We start from the raw sequence: 26622 nt of genomic DNA on the forward strand, positions 1-26622 counted from the left end.
TGAAATATCGACGGCGTTAACTCAGTCCCGGATATCCGAATCCTATTACAGTTAATTACTTATTACATTTGACTATACTTGAAATCTTTTCCCAGTTGTATGTGGCTGGTTTGTTGTGGCTGGTGTGCCGCGCCACTTCCCAGTAAACATCAAGACATCTAGTCAGGGGTCCTCAGGCTGTGACTTGTATCCCTCAATAAATTCAGCTTCGAGGTTACAGGAGGCTGGCAACAAATACCTAATGCGAACTTTTCCTTGGTCGAGCCAGATTGCTCCAAGGCGCAGCCATTCATAATGAGTAAATAGGTCTGGGGTTGTTGAAGTCGCATAATAATACCCTGGATCAATTGCTTACTCAGGCCAAGATGCATATGGTTGAAGAAGCAGCTCGAAGATATTACAAAATGATGGCTGCTATCGGGCATATAATATGACTGTAGACTCCTCTCCGGCGCTGGATGCTCGCCCTCTATCTCGAAGGTTCAACGTAATAATGGCAGTAACCTCGACAAATACGTCCAAGAGGCTCGAGGCTGATGCGGCGAGCACCCATACAGTACCTGATACTGACGGAGATGAAACGAGGAGAGAGCTTTCGGAGCCTGTCAGGCTCAACACTCGTACCAATAATGCTGCCTTCGACGGCGCCTTCGACGAGTCATTTGCCGGTGCAGTCGGGAACGTTACCGAAGCCTCTGATTTGCCCTGGTACCGACTGCGTGAGTACTTCACCGAAGGATGGGCAAATCCTGTCATTTGGCGTTCAACTGTTGGTTTTCTATTTAACCCCCATCCATGAACGGCCTTGCTAACGACGCCGATGAATATCCAGATGGTCGAGTGCTTGCCACGGCGTCAATGATTTATATCTCTGGCCAGTTTGGCTTGACACTGCTGAGCTATAAAACCAACCATGTCGCCGGCTATGTTGGCATTTTCAACACCCTTCTCCTAGCCACGTTCATCTATGCAGTCTCTCCGGCCACCGGCGGACATCTGAACCCGATGATCACTTTCACGACCATACTCTGTGGCCTCACTCCATTATCCAGAGGTATACGCCACGACGCCGCCATCAGGTAACCCTGCTGACCTCGAAACTAGGAGTGCTGCTCATGGTCGCCCGAATAATCGGCGGCATTCTAGCCGGGGCCATGCTGCTGGGATCTTGGGGTCACGAGAGAGCAATCTCGTATGGAACTCCTCTCCCTACCACCTCGAGCCGTGATTGACTCATTCTTCTCCCTCGGCCTTAGCAACCTCGGGGGCGGGAGCTTCTTCGACCCAGAATTCCTCTCACCCGGCCAGGCGCTCTTGACCGAGACAATGTCTTCACTTTGCCTACTGTGAGGTTCCCTACTCCAGTTGCATTGCCAAATCGAATACTCATCGGAATTTTGCGCACCACAGCCTCCTCGCAGTTAGCACTGGCCTAGATCCCCGGAGACAGGTTTTGTACGGCCGTCAGCTAGGCCCTCTCCTCTTTAGCCTCAGCTTGAGCTTCATATCAAGCGCAGCTTCAGGAGGAGTGTAGGGGTATATAAGGCTAACCATGAATCCAGTACGGGCACTTGCCCTAGCAATCTCAAGATCCAACTAGGAAAGTATGCTTCCTGTCCAAGATATCCCTGAGTCCCTCCATCGAAAAACGAATTGTTTCTGACATGGACTTGGCCGGCTTCCACAGATCACTGAGTGTGGTGGGCTAGGCCGGTAAGCACTCGTCTTATTTTCATGTACTGAAAGGCATCAAACAAGCAGGGCTGATCATGACACAGGCCCTTTGATCAATAGCTACGTCTCTGATGTACACCGTCGTACCACCTACAGACGGCGAATTGGGCAAGAAGAGAGACCTGCAAAGCGACACAGGAAGGAGAAGAGTTTCAATGGCAGTGTGGAGAAAGTGGACCAAGACGTGTTCGTAAAGGTGTCAGTCAAGTGGGCGAAAGTGGCCGGTCGTCTTCTTCGCAAGGCGAGAACCCCCGATTCCCCGCGAAGTTGGGAATCTGGTTAACTTATACCTTTAACTAACACTTGAAATGAATTGGAATCCAATCAACGTTAGACGGGTGGTTTCCGGTCGACTTGAAAATAAGGTATTTCGTTCGATGAGTGTTAAGAAGCCCATGGTCAGTTGGTGTAATACGATGACAGTCGAACCTTCCAGTAAGGTTGTTGGTTGAGCGTTTGTTAGTGTTTGCTCTCAGAGGATGACCTAGAGAGGTGAGTGGGCTGGTACTAAAAGCTGCCGTTTGCAGGGATCTAGCCTCGTTTCAGCCTTGCAAAAAGTGCCTGGAGACTTCTGGAGGCTTCCGCTGTTCGTTAGCCCCGCAGCTGCCAGAAACAAACGAAGCAGGCGCATCACCAGGCTGCGAGAAAATATACAGAAGGCCCAGATCAACTAAGTGAATCAAGTCTTGCACTGCGTAATGTGCCTCTGTCCAATTTTTGCTGGCCCAGAACGGCAGTGCAAGCTTCCAGGCTCCTGGAGGCTTCGTTTGGGGTTGAGCTTTGGCAGCCTCAAGTGGGGTGCTCTGCCTAAGCGGGTCCCTACTCTGGCCAATTACAGCCGATTTATGGTTGCTGTGGAGGCGGAAGCAAGCGAATGAGAAGAAGCTGGTAGAATTTTGGCCGATAGAATCCCATCGAATCTGTTTCTCGGGCACAGCCCAGGGTGTCCACAAAGACATTTTAGCTGCCACAGCTCCCCTCGCACCTTCTTCAACTCTTCTCCTCTCCATCCTCAACCATCTTCGCTATACTACCTTCAAGCCTCATCCAAGAAATCTACAAGGCGTAGATCGTACCTACTCACACCACATAATTGGTAAGTCACTTCCTCGCTGTTAGACCTGAACCTTTGCGATTTTCGTGTTGCACCTCCCCGCCGCCGTCTATTCAGCCTCGTCAAGCACGCCCTGTGCTAGCGACTTCCACTCCCCAATCGCAAGGCATTCTTGCTTCTTGCGTTAATACTACGCCATTCAAAAACCCTTTCCTGAATCTCGTCCTGTTTCCCCCCCCCCCCCCCCCCCCCCCCCCCCCAAAAATTTGACTTTGCTTGTGCAAATCGCCCGTTCTATTCTTCGTTTGCGTCAGCTCCCCCACTGTGCAGATCTCTCCAGCGCTTAGCATCGAGAATTCACTACTCCAAGATCCCGAGTACTGATACCATTGTTCCTTCAGACAACCAAGCCTCGAAGTCAAGATGGCCGAGACTTTCGAATTCCAGGCTGAGATCTCTCAGCTTTTGGGGTTGATTATCAACACTGTCTATTCCAACAAGGAGATCTTCCTCCGGGAGCTTGTCTCCAACGCCTCCGATGCGCTCGACAAGATCCGGTACGAGGCCCTGTCCGACCCCAGCAAGCTGGACTCGTGCAAGGACCTCCGTATCGACATCATCCCCGACAAGGAGAACAAGACCCTCACCATCCGAGATACCGGTATTGGCATGACCAAGGCTGTGAGTTTACCCTACAAGAATTGATGTCTCCAGCATTCCCTGTACTAACATGTCTCTAGGACCTCGTCAACAACCTCGGAACCATTGCCCGTTCCGGTACCAAGCAGTTCATGGAGGCTCTGACTGCTGGTGCAGATATCTCCATGATTGGACAGTTCGGTGTCGGTTTCTACTCCGCATACCTTGTCGCCGACAAGGTCACAGTCATCTCCAAGCATAATGACGACGAGCAGTATATCTGGGAGTCGAGCGCTGGTGGCACCTTCAACATCAAGCCTGATACGGATGGCGAGCCGCTCGGCCGTGGTTCCAAGATGATCCTGCAGCTGAAGGATGAGCAAACCGACTTCCTCAACGAGAGCAAGATCAAGGAGGTTATCAAGAAGCACTCCGAGTTCATCTCGTACCCCATCTACCTCCACGTCAAGAAGGAGACCGAGACTGAGGTTCCCGACGAGGACGCCGAGGAGGTCGAGGAGGCTGACGACAAGAAGCCCAAGATTGAGGAGGTCGATGACGACGAAGAGGACAAGGAGAAAGCCAAGAAGACCAAGAAGGTCAAGGAGACTAAGATTGAGCAAGAAGAGTTGAACAAGCAGGTCAGTTTCCCCGCGAGAGACATAAGGGCGGAGTTGCTGTAGAGCTATTACTAACTGGATTCGCGTAACAGAAGCCCATCTGGACTCGTAACCCGCAGGATATCACCCAGGAGGAGTATGCGGCCTTTTACAAGTCTCTCTCCAACGACTGGGAGGACCACCTTGCGGTTAAGCACTTCTCTGTGGAGGGTCAGCTCGAGTTCCGGGCTATTCTCTTCGTGCCCAAGCGCGCTCCCTTCGACTTGTTCGAGACAAAGAAGACCAAGAACAACATCAAGCTCTATGTCCGCCGTGTCTTCATCACGGATGATGCCACCGACCTCATCCCTGAGTGGCTCAGCTTCGTCAAGGGTGTTATCGATTCCGAGGATCTCCCGCTGAACCTGTCTCGTGAGACTCTTCAGCAGAACAAGATCATGAAGGTTATCAAGAAGAACATCGTCAAGAAGGCTCTTGAGCTCTTCACCGAGATCTCCGAAGACAAGGAGCAGTTTGACAAGTTCTATAGCGCCTTCTCCAAGAACATCAAGCTTGGAATCCACGAGGATTCCCAGAACCGTGGCGTTCTTGCCAAGCTCCTCCGCTTCAACTCCACCAAGTCGGGCGATGAGCAGACCTCGCTTGCTGACTACGTCACCCGCATGCCCGAGCACCAGAAGAACATGTACTACATCACTGGCGAGTCGCTCAAGGCCGTCTCTAAGTCGCCATTCCTTGACTCGCTTAAGGACAAGGGCTTCGAGGTTCTCTTCCTTGTCGACCCTATTGACGAGTATGCCATGACTCAGCTCAAGGAGTTCGATGGCAAGAAGCTTGTGGATATCACCAAGGACTTCGAGCTCGAGGAGACTGAGGAGGAGAAGAAGGAGCGGGAGGCTGAGGAGAAGGAGTACGAGGAGCTCGCCAAAGCCCTCAAGAACGTGCTCGGAGACAAGGTAGAGAAGGTCGTTGTCTCGCACAAGCTCGTTGGGTCCCCCTGCGCGATCCGCACTGGTCAGTTCGGCTGGTCTGCGAACATGGAGCGTATTATGAAGGCACAGGCCCTCCGTGACACTTCCATGAGCAGCTACATGTCGTCCAAGAAGACGTTTGAGATCTCGCCCAAGAGCCCTATTATCAAGGAGCTCAAGAAGAAGGTTGAGACCGACGGTGAGGGTGACAAGACGGTCAAGTCGATTGTGCAGCTTCTGTTCGAGACTTCGCTGCTTGTCTCGGGCTTTACGATCGATGAGCCCGCTGGTTTCGCTGAACGGATTCACAAGCTCGTTTCCCTCGGCCTGAACCTCGATGAGGAGCCGGAAGCCGATGAGGCGACCCCTGCCACGGCTGACGTGCCTGCCGCCGAGACTGGCGACAGCGCGATGGAGGAGGTTGACTAAACGATGAACATGACTGGGATTTACGAAAAGTGCTTCGGATGGAGTTGGACGGGTTTAGCTTTGACACTTTTTTTACCCACCTGCATGCATCAATATCTTATTCCATGATTCCTTCACAGGCCTCATTGCTCTGTACTCTTAATTAAGTTAAGGCACGGGTGGGAGGTGTTATCCATGGTCTTTTATAGGGCATGAATACAACACGGAATTAGATTTTGCAATTAATTATCTTCTAACGATAACTGTTCCTCTGCACCCGTCTTGAGTTATGATATGGTTCTGGTGACATGAGATCTTGTCCTCATCGGCCTTTATGAGATGAAATGCTCTTTGCTTAGTTGTGTTTATAGCTATCGTAATGTAGAAGCCAAGTTAGTTACTGTCCGAAGTACCGAGAGAGTGATGTTCCGCGACCGAGTCATTTGGTTGCACAGCCCGGCCTTGTCTTATGTCGATTGAGGATGCGCTATATGGGTATTTTTTCTCTCTCGCGTCTTATCTTCTTTCGATGCTTCTAGTCCCATTGGTACCATAGTAAGCACGGAGTGACACGGCAGGATTAGGTTGGTATATACCTACCTGGATATACTAGTTGTCCTCGGTTCGGTTCAAGAGTCTCTGGGTGCAAACTCCCAATACCATTGCTGGTCTCTTTCAACCACCCCGTTTGTCTTTTTTTTATTTCCCTTCCCGAATGGCTGTATCATGGACTATTTTACACTGTTTCCAAACCTTGAAAGGAATCTTTACCTCCCACACCTCCATTGATCCTCGAAGGCGCCCTACCATACCGTGAGAAGCAGAGCCCATCCAAGCGTGGCAAAATCTGAATAAAACAGACATCAAAACCAGAAGAAAAGAAGATGGAAAGTAAACAAAAATAAAACAAAAATCGCTGTTTGTTTATTACAGTTGGCGCGGTCCGGCTGCCTCTGACTTCCCTAAACCGATCTGAGAAGCCCCCGTTCATGGTCGGTGTTAGCTGAAAAAAAAAAACGCTGTTACGTGCGACCATTTTCTTCGTTGCTGCTTCGTTAATACGAGGAACCCTTCCTCGGCGTTCTTCCTCTAACGTCATACCTCACTAGCTGCCTCTTCTTCTCTGAATTTGATACCGCCCTCGAGCTGAATAGCGCCCCTGACCCATTCTGTCTCGGCAATCTGGGCCAGGGACCATCTACTTCGAGACCTCTTGAGAAGGCCTTCGACGACCTCCATCGCGCCCCTGAGCCCCTTGGCATCAAAGCGGGCCAGGTCTGCTTCATGATCGCCGTGGCCTTCTTCTCCGTCTCGGACGCCATACTCAATCCATCGCCATTCAACCCGGGCAATTCGGTGGCTGGTCCGGCTCCTCATCCGCACTTGCATCACAAGGTCGCCGACGGCTGGGTGGGGATCGAAAGGGAGCCTGGATTCCAAGAGCGCGTAAAGAAGTACGCCTAGAGACCATGCGTCTGTTGCGTGGCCGTCGTATGGTTGACCCATAATCACCTCTGGGGCCGCGTAATCATCTGACCCGCATCTCGTTTCCAGCTTCTCATTGTCAGCGACGCGGCGTGCCAGTCCTAGGTCTGTAAGTGTGATGAGAGAATAGGGGTAGGTCGTCCAGTCTGCCCCGGCAGATTGCAGCTCAGTGGGCGGAAGATTGACCAGGACGTCTGAGAAGGGGTTAGAAGACAAGGTCAAGAGACCAACGGCCCAACTGAGAACTGGCTAAAAGAAACTCACTCTCAAGCTTGATGTCCCTGTGTACAATCTTCATGCCGTGAAGATACCTTACTGCCCCCACCAGTTCGGCATAAATCCTTCGTAATATCCCAGGACTTAGGAGCTCTTTATGTCCGCTAGCAAGGTCAAATAGATCACCACCGGGACAGTAGCTGAGCATGAGAATTGCTCGTGAAGGCTCAATGTTCCAGGCTTTGAGGTGGATCAAGGAGGGGTGATGGATGCTCTGCATAATCTCCAACTCGCGCTTGAGGCTCATTTCAATCCTGTCCTCTGACGCGCCCCCACGAGGGCCATGTTCGCAAATTTTGACAGCTACCAAGGTGCGACGTTCGTGTGAGGGCAGCGGCTCTGGTGTCTGAGAGCCACTCTTTGAACGGTATTCCTCGTCATCGGAAACTAACGACGAAATCTGACTTGTAGCGAGCATGACGCGGCTGAAGGTACCCTGGCCGAGCATTTTCACGGATCTCCAACGGCGGCGCTTCCTATCGTGCCTGTCGTATGCCTCAAAATACTCATGTCGAGACAAGTTAGTGACGGTACTACTGGACCCAGTGGCCGAGGACGAATCATTGGCACTCAGGGAAGATTCGCTAGGCGGGGGCGTGGGTGGCTTGTCGACGGGCGTCAGCCCTCTCGCTTCGGACAGGTGAGGCTCTCGGCGCATTTGACCCTCGTAGCTCGCTGGCACAGTCTGCATATCCGCTTTGATATGAGAACCCGACACCGTCACCATGCGCTTCGGAACCAACATTGGGTCCGGTACGTAGTCGCTAATACTCCTATTCCTTGTGTGCACCGGCTGAGTGCGCGCGCCAACGTCGTTTCCGCCAGCACTCTCGATCTGTCCAGACCCAGATCCTGAGCTGGGCCCAAGACTTGGCCGAGATCCAGAGGACAGACCCGCGTAGTATCCTTTCTTCTTACTCGGAGTACTCGCCGGCGCGGTTGGGGAGTGCTCAGCGCTCATACTCAGTGAGCTGTCCCCGGGAGCTGGCTGGAGAGAGGGCGTGTCGCGCGAAGTCCGCCGGCGCAGCTTCCAGGGTCCTGGTGAGTCACTCGATAGCAATGGCGAGGGCAAAGGAGTAACGTCGCCCATGGCGGATATGATAGGACTCCCAACAGTCGAGCTGGCACCCGAATGTGAGCCAAAGATGGTTGCAATGCTGCCGGTCTTGACACTCGGAGTCCTAGAGATTGGGCGGAGCGATGAGGCTGAGGTTTTGTGTTGTAGACTCAACGTTGGTCTCTTTGACGACTTGGAGGATGTCGAGAGGGTGTTATTAGAGGTTGAATTGTCTGCCCAAGTGGGCGTCAGTTGGCTGAGGTCCGTCTGGACGCGGAGGGCGGCGGTGCCTCCCGAGGGACTCTGCGGGTGGGGTTGTGAAGGGCCTGGCCTCGAGGCCGCCTCGGGCGAAGATGAGTGCGGCGGGGGGGGAGGTGGGGGCGGGGGCGATGGGGCGATGGTGTCGAACTGAAAGTGAAATCGGATCTGGCTTGCTGGAAGTTGAGGAGTTGAAGATGCCGTAGTCGTTGTCGAGCTCGGAGTCAAGGTCAAACCGGGAGCAGAGAGAGGAGCAGCAGCGAGGGCGAGGTCAACGGCCGAGTTTGCCTGAACATTGCGCTTGTTGAGGAATTGAGCCGCAGCTATCGCTGCCGCTGCATCGCTGGCCGAGTGCGCATGGCTGTCGCCGGCATCATCTGGGATGTCCAGTAACGAGAAGGGCGTGAAAGACGAAGAGACGGATGGGGGTGGCCTCGAGGACATAGTTGTGGGCGCACGCTGAAGGCGTCTGTCAGCGCAGGCCAGAGTTAGGATCACAGGGATGGCGAACAGCGGACGCTGTGGTGGGCGGCTGCTGCGGTGTTGCTCGGGCGAGTGTGATGTGGTGGGTAGCAGGTGGGGCTAGCCTAGCAGTCTTAGTAGGTCCCAGCGACCCCAGCGACCACAGCGGGAGCACCTTGCCCTGCCCCCAAGTGCCTACATTAGTGGAACGCAGGGGGGTCAACCCTTGGTAGAACCTGGACGACAAGGAAGTGTGTTGGTGTATCAACATACAGCGTCAGGTAGCACTGTATAGTATATATGTATGTGCGGATACATACATGACGGATACGGATACATACCTCTTCTTAGTACGTGTGATGGCCACTTTGGTTTGGTGGACAGATAGCACGGAACAGCGCCCGCAGGACAGACCCCCAGAATCCGACCCCACTGAGGTGGTAGAAAAGGTATGCATTATACTCCGTACAGATGGATACATATCCGTACATCCAATGCACACTTTACCCAAGGTGCGTATGGCCATACAAGCAGACAAAAACGCCTTATCTACTAGCACTGTAGGTACCAGCTGCACTGGGCCAATCGGAAACCAACTAACGCTGAATACCTTAACTTTGGGTGCTGCCGGGAAGCTTCCTGATGGAGGCCGTTGGTTTAGGTAACTGGCCCGGAGCTCAGTCTATCGGTCCGGAGAACAATTGAAGTGATTCTTGTTTTCGGTGTTGCGGTGACTTCTAGTTTGCAAGTCTATCCCTCAAAAATCCATAGCGCGAGACCTCGAGTCGTGTTGGCCTGCGGCCACTGGGCATCCCAAGACAAGGCTGTTGGTCGTTGATGGTTTCTGCTTCAGTTTGCCGTGTCTGCCTAGGACAGCCTTCGAGGAGACTGGGAGTTGCCGAGTGTGATTTCCAGTATGCTGTCGGTCGTCTTCGTGTTCCACTTTTACCAATCATCACCGTAGGACAGTCGCATTGCGTACTGATCAGATATGACTCTGTACTCCGAATACAGACGCGTACATGAGGTGCCTAGCTGTCCTGGTTACCCTGCCTCCGCTGCGCGCCCAGAGGTAACGTTGATTTCGGGACCAGTCTCTGCCGCAGCCAGGCATAGACCCGTCACCACCGCGGCCCTCAGTGCCGCCTTACGCTGTTATTCCCAGAGACCCAGTAGGCTTTCGGCCAGACTCAAAGGTAATCACATCCCCAAAACTCAACCATATATCATTTTTATTTATTTACAGTTACTGAGGCAATCCACTTTCTGTCAAGGGGCTTTGAGTTTCCATGTGCAGAGATATTTACCTGAGTAAAAAAGCAGCTATGCACATGAATACGCATGTCTATTATTGAACATGGCATCAATCCAGAAGGAAGTCACCGCTAAGGTTTGCATAACAAGAGACCGACAGGATACTCTACATGAATGTTAAGGTAGAAACAACACTCTGTGAGCCTAGAGCCGCCTGGAAGCGGGCTCCATGGCAGCGGTGAGTTTAGTATCAGAAAAGGTTTCGGACGAGGTTCTGGAAACCCACTTCGCAACCCATTACCCCGATTAAAGATGCAGGTTCACCAACGCCAGGAGAGCACGCCCGAAGCATGGAAAGCCAGTGTGCCAAACCCGAAAACCCAATGAGCATTGCAACACATGAGAGGCGTTTCTTCCGTCAACAAACAAGGGGACCCCTATACGTAGAAGCCTTAGGAAGTTGGAGAGTTGCGGCAGCTCCGTCATCGGCTCAACACCCTGGTCTTATCCTCGGACGAAGTCAAAAGCCATCCTAGTCGCCGAGAGTGAACAGAAAGCAGGCGAGGCTGTGTGCGCGGTGAGATCCAAAATGATGACTGACATGCACAGAAGAGGCGTGGGCATGAAAAGCCGCACGCAAAGAACAAGCCTGTCACTCAATATAATCTGACCCCGCTGTGCCCACGATGCCCAAGTGGCGATCACCATTGGTCGTCCACTGCGACTGTGGCAAGCAAAACAAAGACAGTCACGAAGCCGCCCCTCAGTGAAACCCCCATTCTCTTTAGAGGGCACTCCATAGGTTCACCAGCCTCGAGCAGGCACAATTCATCAAAGTCTGCCCTATCTCCCAGCCAAGCCACGGGGCGGCTAGATTATTCTCAACGGCATTCTAATTATCGGAGTTTTATCTGGGCAAGGTCCCAATAACGATGTGCCGACCTGAACTCATAAGGCAGAAGGGAGGTCTGCAGCAGCGATCTAGATAAGAGACAAAGGCACATGCCGATTGAGACGGACGGCCCCTAGGATGGGTTCGGCTGCTCCCTTAATAGCATGCGAAGCTTTGCACCAGCTGTGAGCGTGCCGTGCTTGTTCTCTGAATAGAGACATCCAACCCTTCGATTGGTCTTAATTCAACGACCAAGATCAAATTCGCGTCTGTTTCGAGCAATCCAAGCGATGAATTAGACAAGGACTTCGGCTGTCACCTCACCTCGCTGTACGGGAGATTGGGCTCGTCAGCGCTGACATTTCGCCTATTTACTAAGAATTTTGGGTGAGGCTTATTACTGCAGACAGCTGGAGATAGGTGAAAAGAGATAGGATGCCATGCCTCTGAGGTCAGATGTCGGATAACAACAGGCCTGGACCTGAGTTCGTGTATAATACTGGCCCGGAACCCCACCACCACTGAGGCGACGAATACAGAGGAGTGCATACGCTGTTCCGGGTCACGTGGCAGTGACGTAGTCGGGGTGTTGAACGTCTGCCGAGGCTGGATTACCTTAGCTACGAACCATCGACTGCTGTTGGCTTCGGCAAACCCCCACTGTTGGTTTTAGGTAGTGCGCTCAGCCATCCTACGCAATCTTCGATGCCCTACCAGAGACTACAGTTGAGCGAAGAGATGGTCGGCGCAGACTTGATACCCTCTTTAATTGTGTGAATTTGGCCGTGAAGGATTTCCTCTTTTCTTGTTCGGGTTCTCTTCTCACTAACCGATTCCCAATTGATGGGCGGTTACCTCTTTGCGGTCCCTGATCGAAGCTTCCCTTTGGGTTTTTGTCAGCTGCAGCTAATAACATCGGGTCAGCGCCGTCCCACGGCAAGCCATATTTTCCAACATCCACATCGATCTGAGCCTATCTTGTTTTGGACAAGGACAAGGAGAGATCTGGGCGCTTGCTAGCTGGACTGCTGCCGCCCATGGCTTCGACATCGGCTGATGTATCTGACGGGGTGAGCGACAACGTTATACGCCCCCGGCCCCGTAAGCCAATCCACTCCCAACTGTCGCATATCAGCAACATTTCCGAGATCAGCGGCTTTCTCGATGCTCCCGAAAATGGACACGCCACCGGCACGACTAGGTAAGACTCTCAACCTTCTCTCTCTCCATCCGAGGTCCTCGGCGTATACACAAATGCTTACCCGGGTCCTATCAGCGGCCGCTCGACACCCGTACCGCTCGATGCCCCACCCTCTGTCAAGTCCATTTCGACGGTGCGGAAGCAAGTGCGCGCGGAGCAGCGCCGCCGCCTCTTCCCAACCATCGAGTTCGCGAGTCGCGTATCTCACTTCGATCCAAATAGCGATTATCGCGATTTTCATGGCTTCTTCAACCTGTTCTGGATTGGCCTGGCCATCATGGCCATAACCAGCATGTTGCGCAACATCAAAGATACGGGCCATCCTCTCCGGGTCCAGATATGGGGCCTCTTCACTTTCAAGCTCTGGCACCTGGCCATCGCTGATTTTCTCATGGTTGCCAGCACTGCCGTCGCGCTGCCGATGCACAGGGCTTTCCGCTCCGCCCCCGCCGGTGGTGCCTGGACATGGGCGAAGGGCGGTACAGCCATAATGAGCATATACCAGGTAGCCTGGCTGGCTCTCTGGATAGCCGTCCCATTTCTCTTGGACTGGGGCTGGACTGCCCAAGTGTTCCTGCTACTTCACACCATGGTGCTGCTCATGAAGATGCACTCGTACGCCTTCTACAACGGCCATCTCAGCGAGACCGAAAAGCGCCTGCACGCTCTTGACGACCCATTGACGGCCTCACGCGCACCGGCCTACCTCTACCCGACCTCGGAGAATCCCATGGGCACAGTAGCCAGCCCTAAGAGGGCTGAAGCCCGCGGGAAGGGTGATGGGGATGGTCCGGAAAGTGACGAGATTGCGCAGTTGCGAGAGGATCTAGCCCGCGAGCTAACGAGCCCTATGGGTAACGTCACATACCCGGCCAACCTAACATGGTCGAATTACCTCGACTACCTGTGCTGCCCGACTCTTTGCTACGAACTCGAGTACCCGCGCACCGAGGCCATTGACTGGCAGAATCTCGTGTCCAAGATAGCCGCCACATTTGGCTGCATCTTTTTGCTCACGGTCATCTCAGAGGAATTCATCCTTCCGGCTTTGTTTGATGCATCCCAGCGATTAGACCCGACATTTCGAACGGCAGAGTCTCCTTTGACTGCGCTGGAAGCGCTACTCGTTCTCGCCGAGACCATTTCGTGGCTGCTATTTCCATTCATGTTGACGTTTCTGCTTGTCTTTCTCGTCATCTTTGAATATGTTCTCGGCGCGTTCGCCGAGATTACCCATTTTGCGGACCGCCACTTCTACAGCGATTGGTGGAACAGCACCGACTGGATGGAGTTTTCACGCGAGTGGAATATACCCGTCTACAGTTTCCTGCGCCGCCATGTGTATAGCGCCAGCCGTCCGCACATTGGCAAGGCAAATGCGACCGTTATCACCTTTCTTATTAGCGCCATCGGTCACGAGATCGTTCTGGCCTGTATCACGAAGAAGCTGCGTGGCTATGGTTTCATTTGCCAGATGCTCCAGCTTCCCATAGTCATGCTACAGCGCACTCGTTTAGTACGGGGCAAGAAAACCCTAAACAACGTGTGTTTTTGGTGTAGCATGATTCTGGGGCTGAGCGTGGTAAGTAGCCCTTGTTCTCTCGTGCTGCAATTCTACGGAGGTAATCTAACCACACTGTCTGTTTGGCTATAGATTTGTTCGCTCTACGTGCTTGTATGACATGCTGCCAAATAGGTCAGCGTTCACGCTGCGAACTTCAAGGTCGAAAAGACCAGACGACAAAATCTGGAGACCTGTCTCGCTTATAAACTACCTTGGTGTTTGATATTAATACACCTTCTCGTCTGGATCAAGTATAGGGCAAATTCTAGCCAAGTGAATGAATGAGAATGACAAGCACTGCTTTCTACATTGGATATTAGGTACAGTCAGATGCATAGATGCGATCCCCCCCTGTCTGGGAATGACACCATTTGTATTTTCTGCTCAGCACATACAAATCCACTCTTACATAGCGAAAATAGAGTATAAAGCGAGTTACCCGCATACACATACATATATGTATATACATCCCTCGTCAGGGTATGCTGCCTGCCCTCTGGCGCCGCATCACGTACAGAAGGTCGACATGATTGGGTTATTCATTGATCGTTTGCAATTCGTACCAAAACAGTAGAGCTAAAATGAAAGGGCTACCTAATTAGCTGCCTGGCCGCAGCATCTATGCTGTATGTAGCAATAGAAAAGAAGAAAAGGGTAAGCAAGCGAAGAAGTTAAAAACCAAGTTCCCACGTGCGAGAGCCGATCTTTCCCTCTGCGAGTTTCTGTGAAACCAAAACTAGATTTGAGAATGTATTGCCCTGGATTTATCCTGAGGAACCCACCCCGTTCATCCTCCAGCCTCTTTTTTTTTCGGTTAAATAAAAAAAAACTAAAAAAAACTTGGCCGCATCACTACCCTCTCTTCTCTCTTCTCTGTGTCTCGTTATCTCTTTCAACTGGTGTCATCATCGTCGTCATAGAGTGTCGTGTTCTGCTGGAAATGGAACTAAAGAATAAAGAACAAGTGAAGAGCCGAAAAAAATAAGTGGAAAAGGTCATAAAAAAACATCATCATTTCCAAGCACGCGAGATGGGAGTCGATTCGAGAGAGTGTGAGCAAGTTTGTAAAAAAAACAGCGAACCCAGAAACCAGGTGTAACATGTCTGTCGGCTTGACAAGTCCTAACATATCCGCCTGTTGACTCTCCTTCCCTTCCTAAAGGCGGCGAACGACAGGCTAGAAACGAGAAAATCAGAAAGAAAGAAAAATCCAAACTCCGGGGCTATGATCTGTGCACACACCGAGAAAACCGTAAAAAAAAAGAAAACGCCACAAGGGTAAAAGACCCTACTAAATAGAGAGATAGTGAACGACCGAGTCAACTAAAACCCCGCCTCCTTAACTATGCAAACCTTTGTACGTATATGGTTGATTCACCCGCCATAAATACACCAGGGGTGAAGAGACCTATGACCTTCCCAAATAAAAATGAAAAAATGTAGCAGGAAAGACCTGAAGGTCACGCGCTCACTCAAAAGAGTAATTAGATAGGAATCCAATCAGTTCCCAGAAAGACGCGAAATAAAAGAAGAATCCAAGAGAAAAAGGAACCCGAGAAACATGAGAAAACCCCGCAAAAAAAATGAAAAGTGAATCGCGGCGTGACCAATCATCGACAGGATGGCAACGCTCATTTGCCAAAGACCATGCCAGCTCTCACTGTGCTGGCCATGGGGGATACGATCCCTCCTCGACTCGCGTCAGTCTAGCAAAAGCTAGCCCGAGTGACAGCCTAGTCGGTGTCCCATCCTGTCTGTTTGCCAGCCATCGCTACCCGCTGTGGAGCTGCCAGGTCTCGTTGAAAAGCGAGATAGAGCTCAGCCACGCAAGCTTTAAGACATAGAATATGTGTTCCATGAATATCTTTTCATTTTGTTTGAGGCAAAAAAAGCGAACGAGATGCCGGTTTCATGGGAGAAACGCCAAGGAGAAGCCACGGACTTGACAAAAGGTAGTGATGTCGTCGAATTGTTGGCTGCTCCTGGGCGGATTAATATTATAAACTGGCGAAAGTACAGTGGCGAACGCAAAACTGCCCGGAGTGCATTTATGGTCAGATGGTAAAGAAAGCGTGCCTGCCGCTGAGACCCCGCTTCTTAAGGACACGATGAGCGTCTTTGTCAAGGGTCTCGCAACCGAAGTTGCGAGACCATGTCTGCCTCTAAAAGAAGAAGCGAAAACCTTCACGCGACCGCCCATCTGGTGTCCTTATGATGCAGGGACAAACTGATCATGATGACTTATCGAAGGGTAGTGGTACTCGGAAAAACTTATGTCGGCCGGCATAAAGCCTCTGGCCTCTTTCACCTTGAGAAAAGGTGACCCAGGGTAAGATGCTGTTAACGGCGAAGAACGAGAGTCAACTTCAGGCATGTACCTCCTCGAAGACGGGGATCGGCCTTCTGGATAGTTTTGATCAAGTTTGTATGCCCTTTCACCGTCGACCCTGTAGTGCGTTTGCTGTCTGGGGGATCTTGCGCGCCGGCTTCGGCGGGGACGTGGTGGTTCTTCGTCAGATTCGCCTCCATAGTGGTTGTAGTGATCATCTGGGCTGGTTGCGGCTCCGGTCCCAGCAGTCCAGGTTTGGCCCCGTGAGAGGGTAGGCGTTGGCATGGGGGTGCGAGCAACATAGGCCTCGGGAGGAATGGTGTTCGACCGGCTTACGGATACACGAGGAGGTGATCCTGGGACGATCGGAGGTGTGCTGTGAGTCTTTGCAAGGCTTGGAATCGGTCTCGAAGTTGGGGTCACGTTTATGACATAGGTCTCCTTTTTGGGGGTGTCATGAGATGAGCGTCGACCGGCGGCACGGGCAGTAGAGCGCCTGAGAATATCTTCTTCGAGGAATTCAGCGGCAACAGCGGCAGGTGGCGGCGTAGGGGCCGAGAAGATCGGTTCGAGTGGTGACTGAGACTTTGACTTCCAGAACTGTTGCGAAGGAGCTGAGCCTCCCGCGACTGCGATATAGCTGCGTGCGTGGCTAAAGCTTTGCTCATGAGGCAAAACCGTCTCGAGAAGCGGGGGTTGAGGAGGACGCGACGACGACTTATCGCGTTCGCGCTCGCGCTCGCGCTCACGGTCCCGGTCCCGATTCTCGCTGTGCTTCTTGCTGGAGGATCTCTTCTTTTCTGGCCTCGCTGATGTCGACAAGTATGTCTCTTCTTCTTGAGCAGGAAACCCACCACCGTAGGGCTCAACATAGGGCTTATGTCGGTGGGCTTTCTCATCCGACTCGCGGGCCCGCTCCCGATCCTGCTGCTTCTTGTATCGGTCACGCTGCTCTTTTTCGAGCTTCTTTTTCTCGGCCTTAGCCTCCCGCTCTCTCTCCTTTTCACGTTCCCTCTCTCGTTCCCTTTCCCGTTCCTTGTCTTTTGCTCTCATTTCTTCTTCTTCTCGTCTACGCCTTTCGCGCCTCTCTTCCTCGCGCCTCGAAGGCTTCTCCTTCTCGTCATAGCTGGCTGTACGCCGAGCCTTCCTTTCCATTTCTTCAAACACAGGATGGATGCGGGAAGAAGGTACGTCATCATGCGAGCGCGTGTGGGGCGATGAGTACGTATACACCTTGGTCGAGCCTGTTGATGTACGGAATCGAGTAGGCTCGGCGTTCCTGACATCGAAGGAAGCATTTCTCGGTGACGTGCGTGACGCTGACGAATTGGGCATGTTCTTCATGTTGGCTTGTTGTCTGACACGCTGCTCCATAAGCCTAACCTGCTCCTCATATTTGCTCCTCTCGACATCGTCGTTGAGCAGCTCATATGCCTGCTGGACTTTTTGGAATTCGTCGTGTTTTTGCGCCTTGAGAATCGGGTCTTGCACCTTGTCGGGGTGGCATTTGAGAACAAGTCTCTTGTACGCGGCCCGGACCTCCGACTTGTCGGCGGTCCTGTCGAGGCCAAGGGCCATCCATGGGTCCGGCAGAAGACTATTCATGGTGTGTGGATTTCGACGGGACGGGGACGGGTGCTGGCCGTCTGTCTGGCAAGGGCGTGTCCAACACGAAGAAATAGAAGAGCGAGCGTTTTAGTGCCCGGGCGAGAAGTCGTCAAGGCAGCAGCAAGTGGCTGTTGACACAGGGCGGCTATTGCATGAGCGGCGTTTGCGCGGCACCGGGAAGGAAGAAGGGATGGTGGTTTTGCCGGGAGGCGCGTGCGGCGGCGGCGATGTCAAGAACGAACGTTGGCGCTCTCAAGCCGAAGGCGGTGCTCTGTTGTATAGTGGGCAGAATAAAGGCGGCGTAAACAGCGACCGGGGAGAAGTAAGCGTTGAGATAGGGAGCGTTAAATCAAGGAATACTCGTGGCGACTTGGGGGGAGGGACCTGGAGGTTTGAGGAGAATGGTGGAGCTGGAGCTCTCCTTTGCTGAGATTGAATAGTTTGTTTGTTGTCCCTCGGTGTCGCGGACAAGCGAAACAGTGGAGAGCCAAGCGCTGGGTATGTACCTTAGCTACCTACGGAATACGTCAGGCAAAACGAGAAAAAGGGTCTAAGATGGTCAGGGCCAGCCTAAAGACTCGACCTGGCTTTGAAGACGTGGATGCTGTTGTCGTGAAGGTGACGGGGGATGAATGGGTGACGAAGTCACCTGCGCAGGGCGGGTTGGTTTGTCGGGCAGCGGCCACACGGCCACGACGGATGAGGGGGACCTTTGAATGGCACTGATGATGGCTGACACGGCCCCCGTCCAAGGGGAGGGATCGAAGGGCGGGGGGCAGCGGCGGGAACGCTGCACGAGAAGCCTTGAGGTGCCGACCCTGGCAGGCCTGGCAGGTCTGGTAGGTCTGGCTGGCCAGTGGCCTCTAGTGCGGGCCTTGTGAGGGGGCCGCTGTGGAGTTGAGTGTGCTGTGGGTCATTGACAAGCGTAAATGCGCTGCCTGACTGGCCCGTACAAGATCACGCTTTCCCTCTTTCAGATGGCTTCTGGTATCGGTATCCTAGCTCTGCGTGGGCCTAGGTTTGTCGCGGCCGTCCCTTCTCTTCTGTCGGATTCTGTCCTCTCTCGGCTTCGCGTGTCGCCGATACTTGCGTAGTAGGTATCTCCTCTCACTGAGGCTTTGCTTGCTACTGCTTGCAAATGGCCTCAGCCCTTGATCTTTGGGGCTGCTCAGCTCGGCTCAGCTCGCGCGACAAGCCTAGTGCAGGTTAGATAGGTATGCGTACGAGGATTATCAGCGCTGCTCGGATTACGACCCAGGTCTTTACTGTCGGCTGAGTTTGTATTTATCAAGTAACTGGGAATGTCGTGGACGCGGCGGGAATTCGTCAAAATCCCAGGACGAGCGGCCTCTCCGAATTTCTCCTCTGCAAGCACCCTACCAACTGACAAACGGCTTTGCAGGAATTTGGAGTCCTGAACCACCTTGACTAAACTAGCGGCATGAATGGAAATCAATCACCTAATATCCAAGGAAAGGGAAGTAAAGAAGAAAATGAAATAAAATTTCCATAATGGGCGGCAGGAGACGATTATCAAGCTGTCCGTCTGTAATATGGTTAGTAGACTTTTTGTTAGTGGCTTTTCCGCGGCCCAGCTAGGGAACCTGGTTTCGGGGAGTCCTCAAGATCGGTCTTCCGGCGGTCTTTCAACACGACCGCAATTGGCGGCCTTTCGGACAGCGCCCCGTTTTCGCGGAGAACGTGGCTAGTGGTGGTGGCGAAGGCCGAAAAAACGGGTCTGCTGCTCCTCCCGAGTTTTCGTCGACTTGTGGCAACTTGGGTACGTACCTCTTATTACTCATTATTGAAAAAAAAAACACGGTATTCGTGCTTGCTACATTCTCGCTCGAGTCATCGAGAAGAGGCATTATTGTGCGGGCAATCACAAGAACCTTCTCAAACCGGTTCCATATAGGATTAGTGATTATGTCAGATCATGTGCCCGGAGAGTTACACAGCGAGCAGAATCCAAAACTGGCGACGATTCACACTGGAACGCCAATTCGGATGTGGAGGGGCCAAGAGGGGCTCCCTGCAGCGCCACAAGCAACGTCCCGTGAACACAAGCGCGGATAGAACTAAGGTAACTCCTTCGCGGAATAGTGGCGGTGAGTTTGGGGTCTACGTATCGGGGCCCCTTCCGGTGTCGAGGGGCTCTGTTTTGGTCTGCCCACACCGGCAGTCGCATGGCATGAAGATCTATGGCCAAGGGCTCCGCCGGCCTGGCACATCGGCAAGACTGGCTCTGATCGTCACAAATGAGGTATAATCGTCGGGGTGGATGGCAGGATGGGTTGTCAGAGACAGATAACGGGATGACGGACGGCGCAAACCCAGTTTGCGGTCTTAGAGTTGCCCTCACTCTTCTGTCAAGTGGTTAAAGCTTCTTGTGAGAGTACGTCCCTCATATCTGTTTCTGCTGCGGAAGCTCCTCACCGCCCAGAATAGCTTATAGCGATATAGGTTCCATTGTTTATGGCACCATTCCAGGTTAATTTTCGGAGTTAACCTCGACTTTTGATGGCTGTTCATACTCTAATTTAGTCAGCCAAATTAGCTGTAGCTGCACTCTTGGCCTCCGGGCTATGAGCTCTACAGCAGCAGCAATGACACTAACCGAACCGTCGCAGTCCTGATCATATTCAGATCGCAGTTGCCGTCCTCTGCAGCCTCGAATATTGGACACGGGCGGTTGTGGGCGCCGGGCCAACGCAGTGAAGCGCAGCAGATGCGTGGCGACTTGGCCTCGACTATGTGGTGTGGACTCTTGAACCATTCCCTTTTCATCATCTACATCCTGCACGAAGCGAGCGATGCGAGCTATTACTGCACTAAAACCGCTCGCGAGGCCGCCTGCCCATTTCACCATTCATTCGCCCTGGGCGCTGCAACTGCTCGCAGCAACAGACACCGAGGACATGCCAACTCCTCAATCAGATGACACAGGTCCGGAAGGGCTAAGACTTAACCCTCAATCGCAGGCGGTTCCGAGGCCGGTTGCCCATCATGCAACCCTTGTCTTTTCTGAGAGAGTCGGCCGCCGCTGAGTATGAAGAGCCATGGCAAACTAGAAAGGCGGATGCGGCTTTGGGGTTTCGAATCCGAGTACGGATAGACGAAAAATAAGCAGCCTTGGAACGGCGAATGTGAGTGCTCTCCATACTTTAGGGTTTGATGCCAAACATTGCTCCTCCTACTGCCTGCGGCCTCTACTTGGGCCAAAAAGCAGGTACCAACTGCGCAAGAGTCGAACGGGAGTGTGCCATTCAATATCTCGCGGTAGATTGATTGCCTCTGGACAAGGTAGCCTCAAGGCACCCAACACACCCTTTTCCCAAGGGCCTCTGTTGGGGTCCGTTGATCGCGGTGAGCCCCCGAGCTTCTGCACAGCTTTGGTTTCTTGTCCCACGATCCAAATGTAGGAAGCACCTGGACCTCCTCCGGTCTCCTCACAGAAGGCTAGCGGGGCACGGGATGGAGGGTCGCCTCTGGCCAGTAAACGGCCAAGAAAGCGGGCCCTCTCTCTGCGTCTCCTCTGCGGTCAACTTTGACCCAGTGGGTATGCGAGGTGATGTCCAATCACAAACAGCAGTAGGTTGAGCGGTGGAGAAAGGTCGACTTCCAATCGAAAGACGTGAAATCTGACATTCTGCAGAAGACGGCAGTGTGTTGAGAGGGACCAGTCTCGCAGCTGCCAGTCGATGACGGATTTGGGAGCCTTGTGGTAGGTGAACGTTCATTCATTCCTCCTCCGCCTGCGTGTTTGAGCATCGTCTCCCGAGATGCAATTCCTGCAAGCCTTTGTAGACGAACCGAGCTGGTGCGAGACGGAGATCTGTCTCTCCACTCCAAGATCCCCCTACCTAAGGCCAAGCCGTGCCTCGATTGAGTGTCGCTTGATGTTTCCATCTGCAACGCTCAGGAGACCCTAGCACCCAGCGAGTCAGGATCGAGAAGCATTGAGTTACCCCGCCAAACCGATAATTACCCCTCCTCCTTGGGGATGGGATGCACAACGCCTGCACCTACTTACCTTCAACGAAACGTCCACTCCCACTCCCTCAAGGATGGCAGGGACCTTCTGTTCTGTTTGGAGTTTGGACTAATACCAGATTAATTATTCGATGCATGTCATCTCTCATGGTCCCCGTCTCGTTTCGAAACCAACTTGTCCCGCGGGGCTAATCGACCTGAGACCCCACCATCTCGTGAGCAACATGCCTTTCGTGGGGTGATACCACAAAATGTGGAGGAAGTTGCGTTTAGGGCGGCGTTCTTGGCCGTACGTAGCGAAGAGGGGTAGTAATCGGGTAGGCTGGAGCGGCTGCCAGGTCAAAGAGGAGCCCTGATCGAAGCGCCATCAATATTTGGCGAATATGCCGTACACCACCAGCCTAAGCTTGGTAGCGGTGAGCGGGAGCCGTTGGTTCATCCTCATTGACTGCCTTGGGTAAGAAACACGCAGTGCAACTTGTTTGTTCGTTTGGTAAGCAATGCGTCGTGCTTGCCTTCGCGCAAATGTCAATGACCGCCCGGCCTTTTTGTGACCTCAGTAGTAGGTGCCCTGGTTACACACACATGTTCCGTTGCACCTTGGGCTTTGAGATTTGCATCTTTCAAGCTATCAAGAAAACTGGAAAAACGGTCAAAGCTGGTGACGAGGGTTTCCCCCTGGGCTGTGCCTTTCTACCAAGGAAAGACCTGGTAAGAGTTTATTGCCCCCAAGTTGTCGTCACTGAAGACATAAGCGACAAGTTCTTGCTTCTTTCATGGCCTTTTCGTCTCATGTTTATGCCGTCCAAGGCATCTCTGCATGAGAGGGGGTTTGGTCTTGGATGCGAGCGTCATTGGCAGGTCGAGCTTGACATCAAGGCAAAATGGCGCAACTCTCTCTCGTCTCCTGCAGGATACTGGATATTTTACAGCCAATCGTGGTGTCGCCGGGACAGTTGTTGAGCCACCTACATTCCCCGACTCTTTTCAACGTTTTGTTCTCTTCCCACAATATCTAAGTTGTGGATGAACAGTTGTGTTTCATTGAAGAAGGCGGGGACGACTGGCTGACAACGAATCCCGAAGCGCCTTGGACTCTTGTGATATACTTGTGCATACTATCGGTAGGCATCGTGTGGCCTTCGATATGTTATAATTTTTACAAAGTTCTGGAAAGGTTGTTCATGTATCCGCACTGGGGTCCAGTTACTCGGCATGCTGGGATAGATAAGCCTCTTGGAGTGGGCCTGGACGAGTTGAAGATGTATCCAGGCAATATCCATAACGCTTTTTCGATGTAAAGGGATAGACCGAAGTCGCAAAGGCACCGTTCTTTGCTCCCCTCATTGGCTTAAAAAAGCTGCGTCGATGGTCTTCCATCAGTTGACTAACTTGTTTTGTGCCTTTTTTTCGTCGAGGATCAACGTGAGGACCCCTCAGTCTCACAAGCCGGCAGCAGGATATTAGCGGGCTGCGGGCCGCTGCTGACCAAAGAAACTCCTAAGACGTCTGACACTGCATGTTCGTGTCTCCTCCAGACAAATGGCGGTGCAGTAAGCTAAGTGGCTCAGACACTTCTGGCATCGGCGATCCCACGGGTAAACCATCGGCTTCCTCAGAAAATTGAGCCAAGAGGCCTGGCCTAGCCTGAGCCGAGCCGGAGCTAAATTACCTGCCTTAGTCCGGCGTTTCGATAACGGGGCTGAAGCTCAGGCCTTTCTTGCCAGGCGATGTTGTAAATACTGCACCTTCGTAGAAGCATCTCCACGCCAACGAAGTGGGGAGGTACCTTCCTTTCCTTTTGGAGTGCATCCGAAGCGCAAGTATGAAACAGGGGTGAGTTCCGCGCTTTATAGCTGCGTCGCTATGGCGTGAGAAAGCAATTGGCGCTTTTGTATGCGGCTAACTCACGACGCTAGTGAGAGAGAGAGAGAGGTCGTGGAGGAAGCAATTCCCTCGTTGCACCTACGCAATGCGAAACCGCAGCAGCGAGAGTACGTACAACCATACGCCGATGGACAATTTGTCAAATTCAATTGGTCCAGTGGCGGGGAACCAGGGATATTCCGCAAAAGACATCATGCTCACCCAGGCAGTGTCATCGTAGAAAGAATTTGCCGTCTTTCGGCGCAGCATGCAGAAACGATATCGTAGATAGGTAAATCGCCACGTCTCAAGTTACGCATCATCTAGACGTGGCCAACTTCTGGTCCGCGCTTGCCGTGAAGGGAGACTGGTAGGTAATAGGCTCTCCGAGCAGCACGCGACCTCGTAGCTCAGGGGCTGAAGCAGAAGTTGAGCTCAGGATATGGTTTGTACCTGCAGCCCGTACTTGAGTTTCGGCAAGAGAAACCGACAATAGAGGAGACCGGGGTTCGCATCGGCAGTGGTCTCAGTGGACGACCGATCAGGGCATCGACTTGGGCGTTGCCAACACATCAGCATTTACCTCCCATATGGCGATAGGGGGTCAGCTGACCGGATTCCTCTCCTGACCGGTAGCCAATCCCCAATGTAGCTTGTTGAAAAAGGGAGAACTGAGCCTTTTCATCTCCAGACCGGCAAATCCAAATCGACAACAATTGGTTTATTGAATCGCCGCCCCCCCGCGTGTGGCCAGTTACTGGCCATAATGGCGCAGTTGACAATGCAAGTCTCCCGCCGGCTCATCCGATCCGGTGGTTCCGCCGGGTTACCCTGGACTGAACCTGCTCCCTGGGAACCCAGAGGGCCGGTACCCGGGCTACAGCCGGGGCTTTGGTTGGACCTGGTCCCAAGATCGCCGTCCTGCCCGGCCTGATCGCTTGGCCTTGTAGCGGGCTGCGACTCCGACCCGGAGAGTGCCGGGCAAATTAGGCCTCCTCCAGCCTGGTGTGGCGAGTTGAAGTTGTCCGATGGATTTTCTTCAGCAAGTCCCGCTGCGTTTGATGCCAGCCAAGGATCCGGAGACCTCTTTACGCCGCGATCCGTCAGGTCAACAAGACTGATCTTTGCAGACCGGCTACCAGGGCTTGGGTCTTCCCAGTATTCCACGCCAGCAACTTCAGCACATGTGCCATCTTCGTAGTCGGGGTTGCCTAACTTCCACGTCACTCGTTCAGCGCCTCGGGCCCGATGAATATGGCCACATACATGAAGTCGAGGGCGAGTGCGCCCAATTACTTTCCGCAGTTCTTCGCAGCCTAATTGGTTATTGCGGTCAGAACCGCCATTGCAATGGTTGCGAGGCGGCGTGTGAGTGATAAGTATGTCAGTATTTCTCGGGATAGCAGCCCAGATTTCTGACGCGCTTTTTCCGATCGTGTCAACCGTTTGCGCTCCGGAAGTAGCACTGTCTTGGTCATAGCCAAATGCCCAAAGACCATTCCGGGGGCTATACGGAGACCCGAAAACCGTAAACTCGGTCCTAGGCCCGGCCGGATTACTGAGCCGGATAGTTGCCGAACTGTGGCGAAGGTATGTGATTGTGCGGCTGGATGTGAGTAGTGACGAACATTCGACTGGATCCTGAAGGTGTTTGTTATGGAAGTTTGTCCATGTTGTGAGTAGAAATCTTCATCCAAGGTGATATCGTGATTCCCTGCAGCCGGTCAGCGTGGGTGTTCCGCTGTTCTCATAAGCTGAATAGATCCTTGGTACCGGCAATGACAATCTTGACCTCGAAATCTGCGCTCTCTAGCCATTGGGTAGCCTTGGATAGCTTCAAATCTAACAGTTAGCCTGGCTGGCACTCTAAGCAATCCCCTTGTCTATATGTTGGCCAACAAGGGCAAAGCGAGAAACATGGGATAACCGTACTTCTGAGTAGCTCCCTTGGTTTGTCAAGTCTCCAGCGTGGATCAAGACGTCGCCTTTTGGCAGCTTAATTGTGGCATTATGGGTGTCGCTAATGCAAACAAATCTGGTACGGCGAGTCTTTCGTAATGATACAGACGACATAGCCATTGTCTTCAAAAGCCCGCTTCTGGCTGCAGCTTCGAAGGCGGAAATTGCTGAGAATGCCTAGCTACCATGGTAAGATACGTTCCCATCATCAAGCGCTAGAACTTCATCGATACTTGTAGGTGCGGGTATATCGGTATGTGACGAGGGCCAGGACTAGGTTCTAGTCTGGGGATAACTCACAGCTGTTGATCCCCAGGCTTGCCTCGGGCGGGCACGCCAAAGTAGGAATGTGAAGTGCTATGTGGATGGCCAACTGTAGGCGGTCGTGAAGAGTAAATAGAGATGCGTCTCCTATTCTGGATGGATAGGCTGTAAGCTCCTTAGCATTAGAAACTGGAACTTTCTATCTATACCCGACTTCAGTTGGTATTTATATTTCAGAGGTACTGTAGAAACGGATTAGGCAGCCTAAGAAAGGTGCAAATAAGACACTTACGGTACCAAATACATTACCTAATGTCATATCACAGTTCCACCTGCTGTAGTAAGTTGAGAGTCAAGAGGGCGTCGGAAGATGAAGTCTTCACCAGTCGTTTAGGTCTAGAATGAAGATTTTAGTTCGAGGCGCTCGCCGGCAGCACGTTAGAGGATGAGTTTCTGTGGCCAAAATTCTTGTAGTCTTGGAGAGAGGGTCATCTCATCTGATCGCTTGGGCAATTACACTAAATTGCACAGTATCGTACGTTGGTGGGCTTAAAGCCACACTGGTTAGTCGCTGGATTTCGCTCTTGAGGCTGGCAAAGGGTATATGGGATATTAGCAGTGCCTTTTGACCTGATCACCTGTGCCTGTCACCTGTGTATGTCTCGTTACAGATATGCCCTTTTCGTCAGTGTAAAGGGATGATCCGCCAGCCAATGGGAAAGCATGCT

General features: G+C 52.6%; 6 protein-coding genes across 6 annotated transcripts; 3 read left to right on the top strand and 3 right to left on the bottom strand.

Annotated features, from left to right (window-relative positions):
• Positions 1–493: 493 nt before the first annotated feature.
• On the top strand, positions 494–1534 carry B0T26DRAFT_639170 (uncharacterized protein; the record flags this gene model as incomplete). The annotated part of the gene is made up of 5 exons (XM_060437110.1): positions 494–773; positions 833–1054; positions 1105–1192; positions 1257–1346; positions 1411–1534. 5 exons carry the CDS (start codon positions 494–496, stop codon positions 1532–1534), a joined length of 804 nt encoding a protein of 267 aa, XP_060300288.1.
• Positions 1535–3048: 1514 nt separating this feature from the next.
• Positions 3049–5686, top strand: B0T26DRAFT_694550 (Hsp90 protein-domain-containing protein). Its single transcript, XM_060441245.1, has 3 exons — positions 3049–3469; positions 3529–4068; positions 4140–5686. The coding sequence occupies exons 1-3, from the start codon at positions 3212–3214 to the stop codon at positions 5445–5447; spliced, it is 2106 nt and encodes a 701-aa protein (XP_060300289.1). The 5' UTR covers positions 3049–3211; the 3' UTR covers positions 5448–5686.
• An 835-nt stretch (positions 5687–6521) lies between these two features.
• Positions 6522–8946, bottom strand: B0T26DRAFT_738153 (kinase-like domain-containing protein; the record flags this gene model as incomplete). The annotated part of the gene is made up of 3 exons (XM_060443550.1): positions 6522–7105; positions 7176–8845; positions 8897–8946. The coding sequence occupies 3 exons, from the start codon at positions 8944–8946 to the stop codon at positions 6522–6524; spliced, it is 2304 nt and encodes a 767-aa protein (XP_060300290.1).
• A 2788-nt stretch (positions 8947–11734) lies between these two features.
• B0T26DRAFT_136342 (MBOAT, membrane-bound O-acyltransferase family-domain-containing protein) lies at positions 11735–14059 on the top strand. The gene is made up of 2 exons (XM_060433374.1): positions 11735–12311; positions 12387–14059. The coding sequence occupies exons 1-2, from the start codon at positions 12148–12150 to the stop codon at positions 13963–13965; spliced, it is 1743 nt and encodes a 580-aa protein (XP_060300291.1). The 5' UTR covers positions 11735–12147; the 3' UTR covers positions 13966–14059.
• Positions 14060–16084: 2025 nt separating this feature from the next.
• B0T26DRAFT_738155 (uncharacterized protein) lies at positions 16085–17809 on the bottom strand (the record flags this gene model as incomplete). The annotated part of the gene is made up of 6 exons (XM_060443551.1): positions 16085–16169; positions 16200–16278; positions 16315–16510; positions 16541–16588; positions 16628–16804; positions 16835–17809. The coding sequence occupies 6 exons, from the start codon at positions 17807–17809 to the stop codon at positions 16085–16087; spliced, it is 1560 nt and encodes a 519-aa protein (XP_060300292.1).
• A 6380-nt stretch (positions 17810–24189) lies between these two features.
• On the bottom strand, positions 24190–25750 carry B0T26DRAFT_765365 (Metallo-dependent phosphatase-like protein; the record flags this gene model as incomplete). Its single annotated transcript, XM_060446460.1, has 3 exons — positions 24190–25305; positions 25445–25505; positions 25604–25750. The coding sequence occupies 3 exons, from the start codon at positions 25748–25750 to the stop codon at positions 24353–24355; spliced, it is 1161 nt and encodes a 386-aa protein (XP_060300293.1). The 3' UTR covers positions 24190–24352.
• Positions 25751–26622: the final 872 nt, after the last annotated feature.

Source organism: Lasiosphaeria miniovina (assembly GCF_030549165.1).
Source record: "Lasiosphaeria miniovina strain SMH2392-1A chromosome Unknown B0T26scaffold_2, whole genome shotgun sequence".
NCBI lineage: Eukaryota > Fungi > Ascomycota > Sordariomycetes > Sordariales > Lasiosphaeriaceae > Lasiosphaeria > Lasiosphaeria miniovina.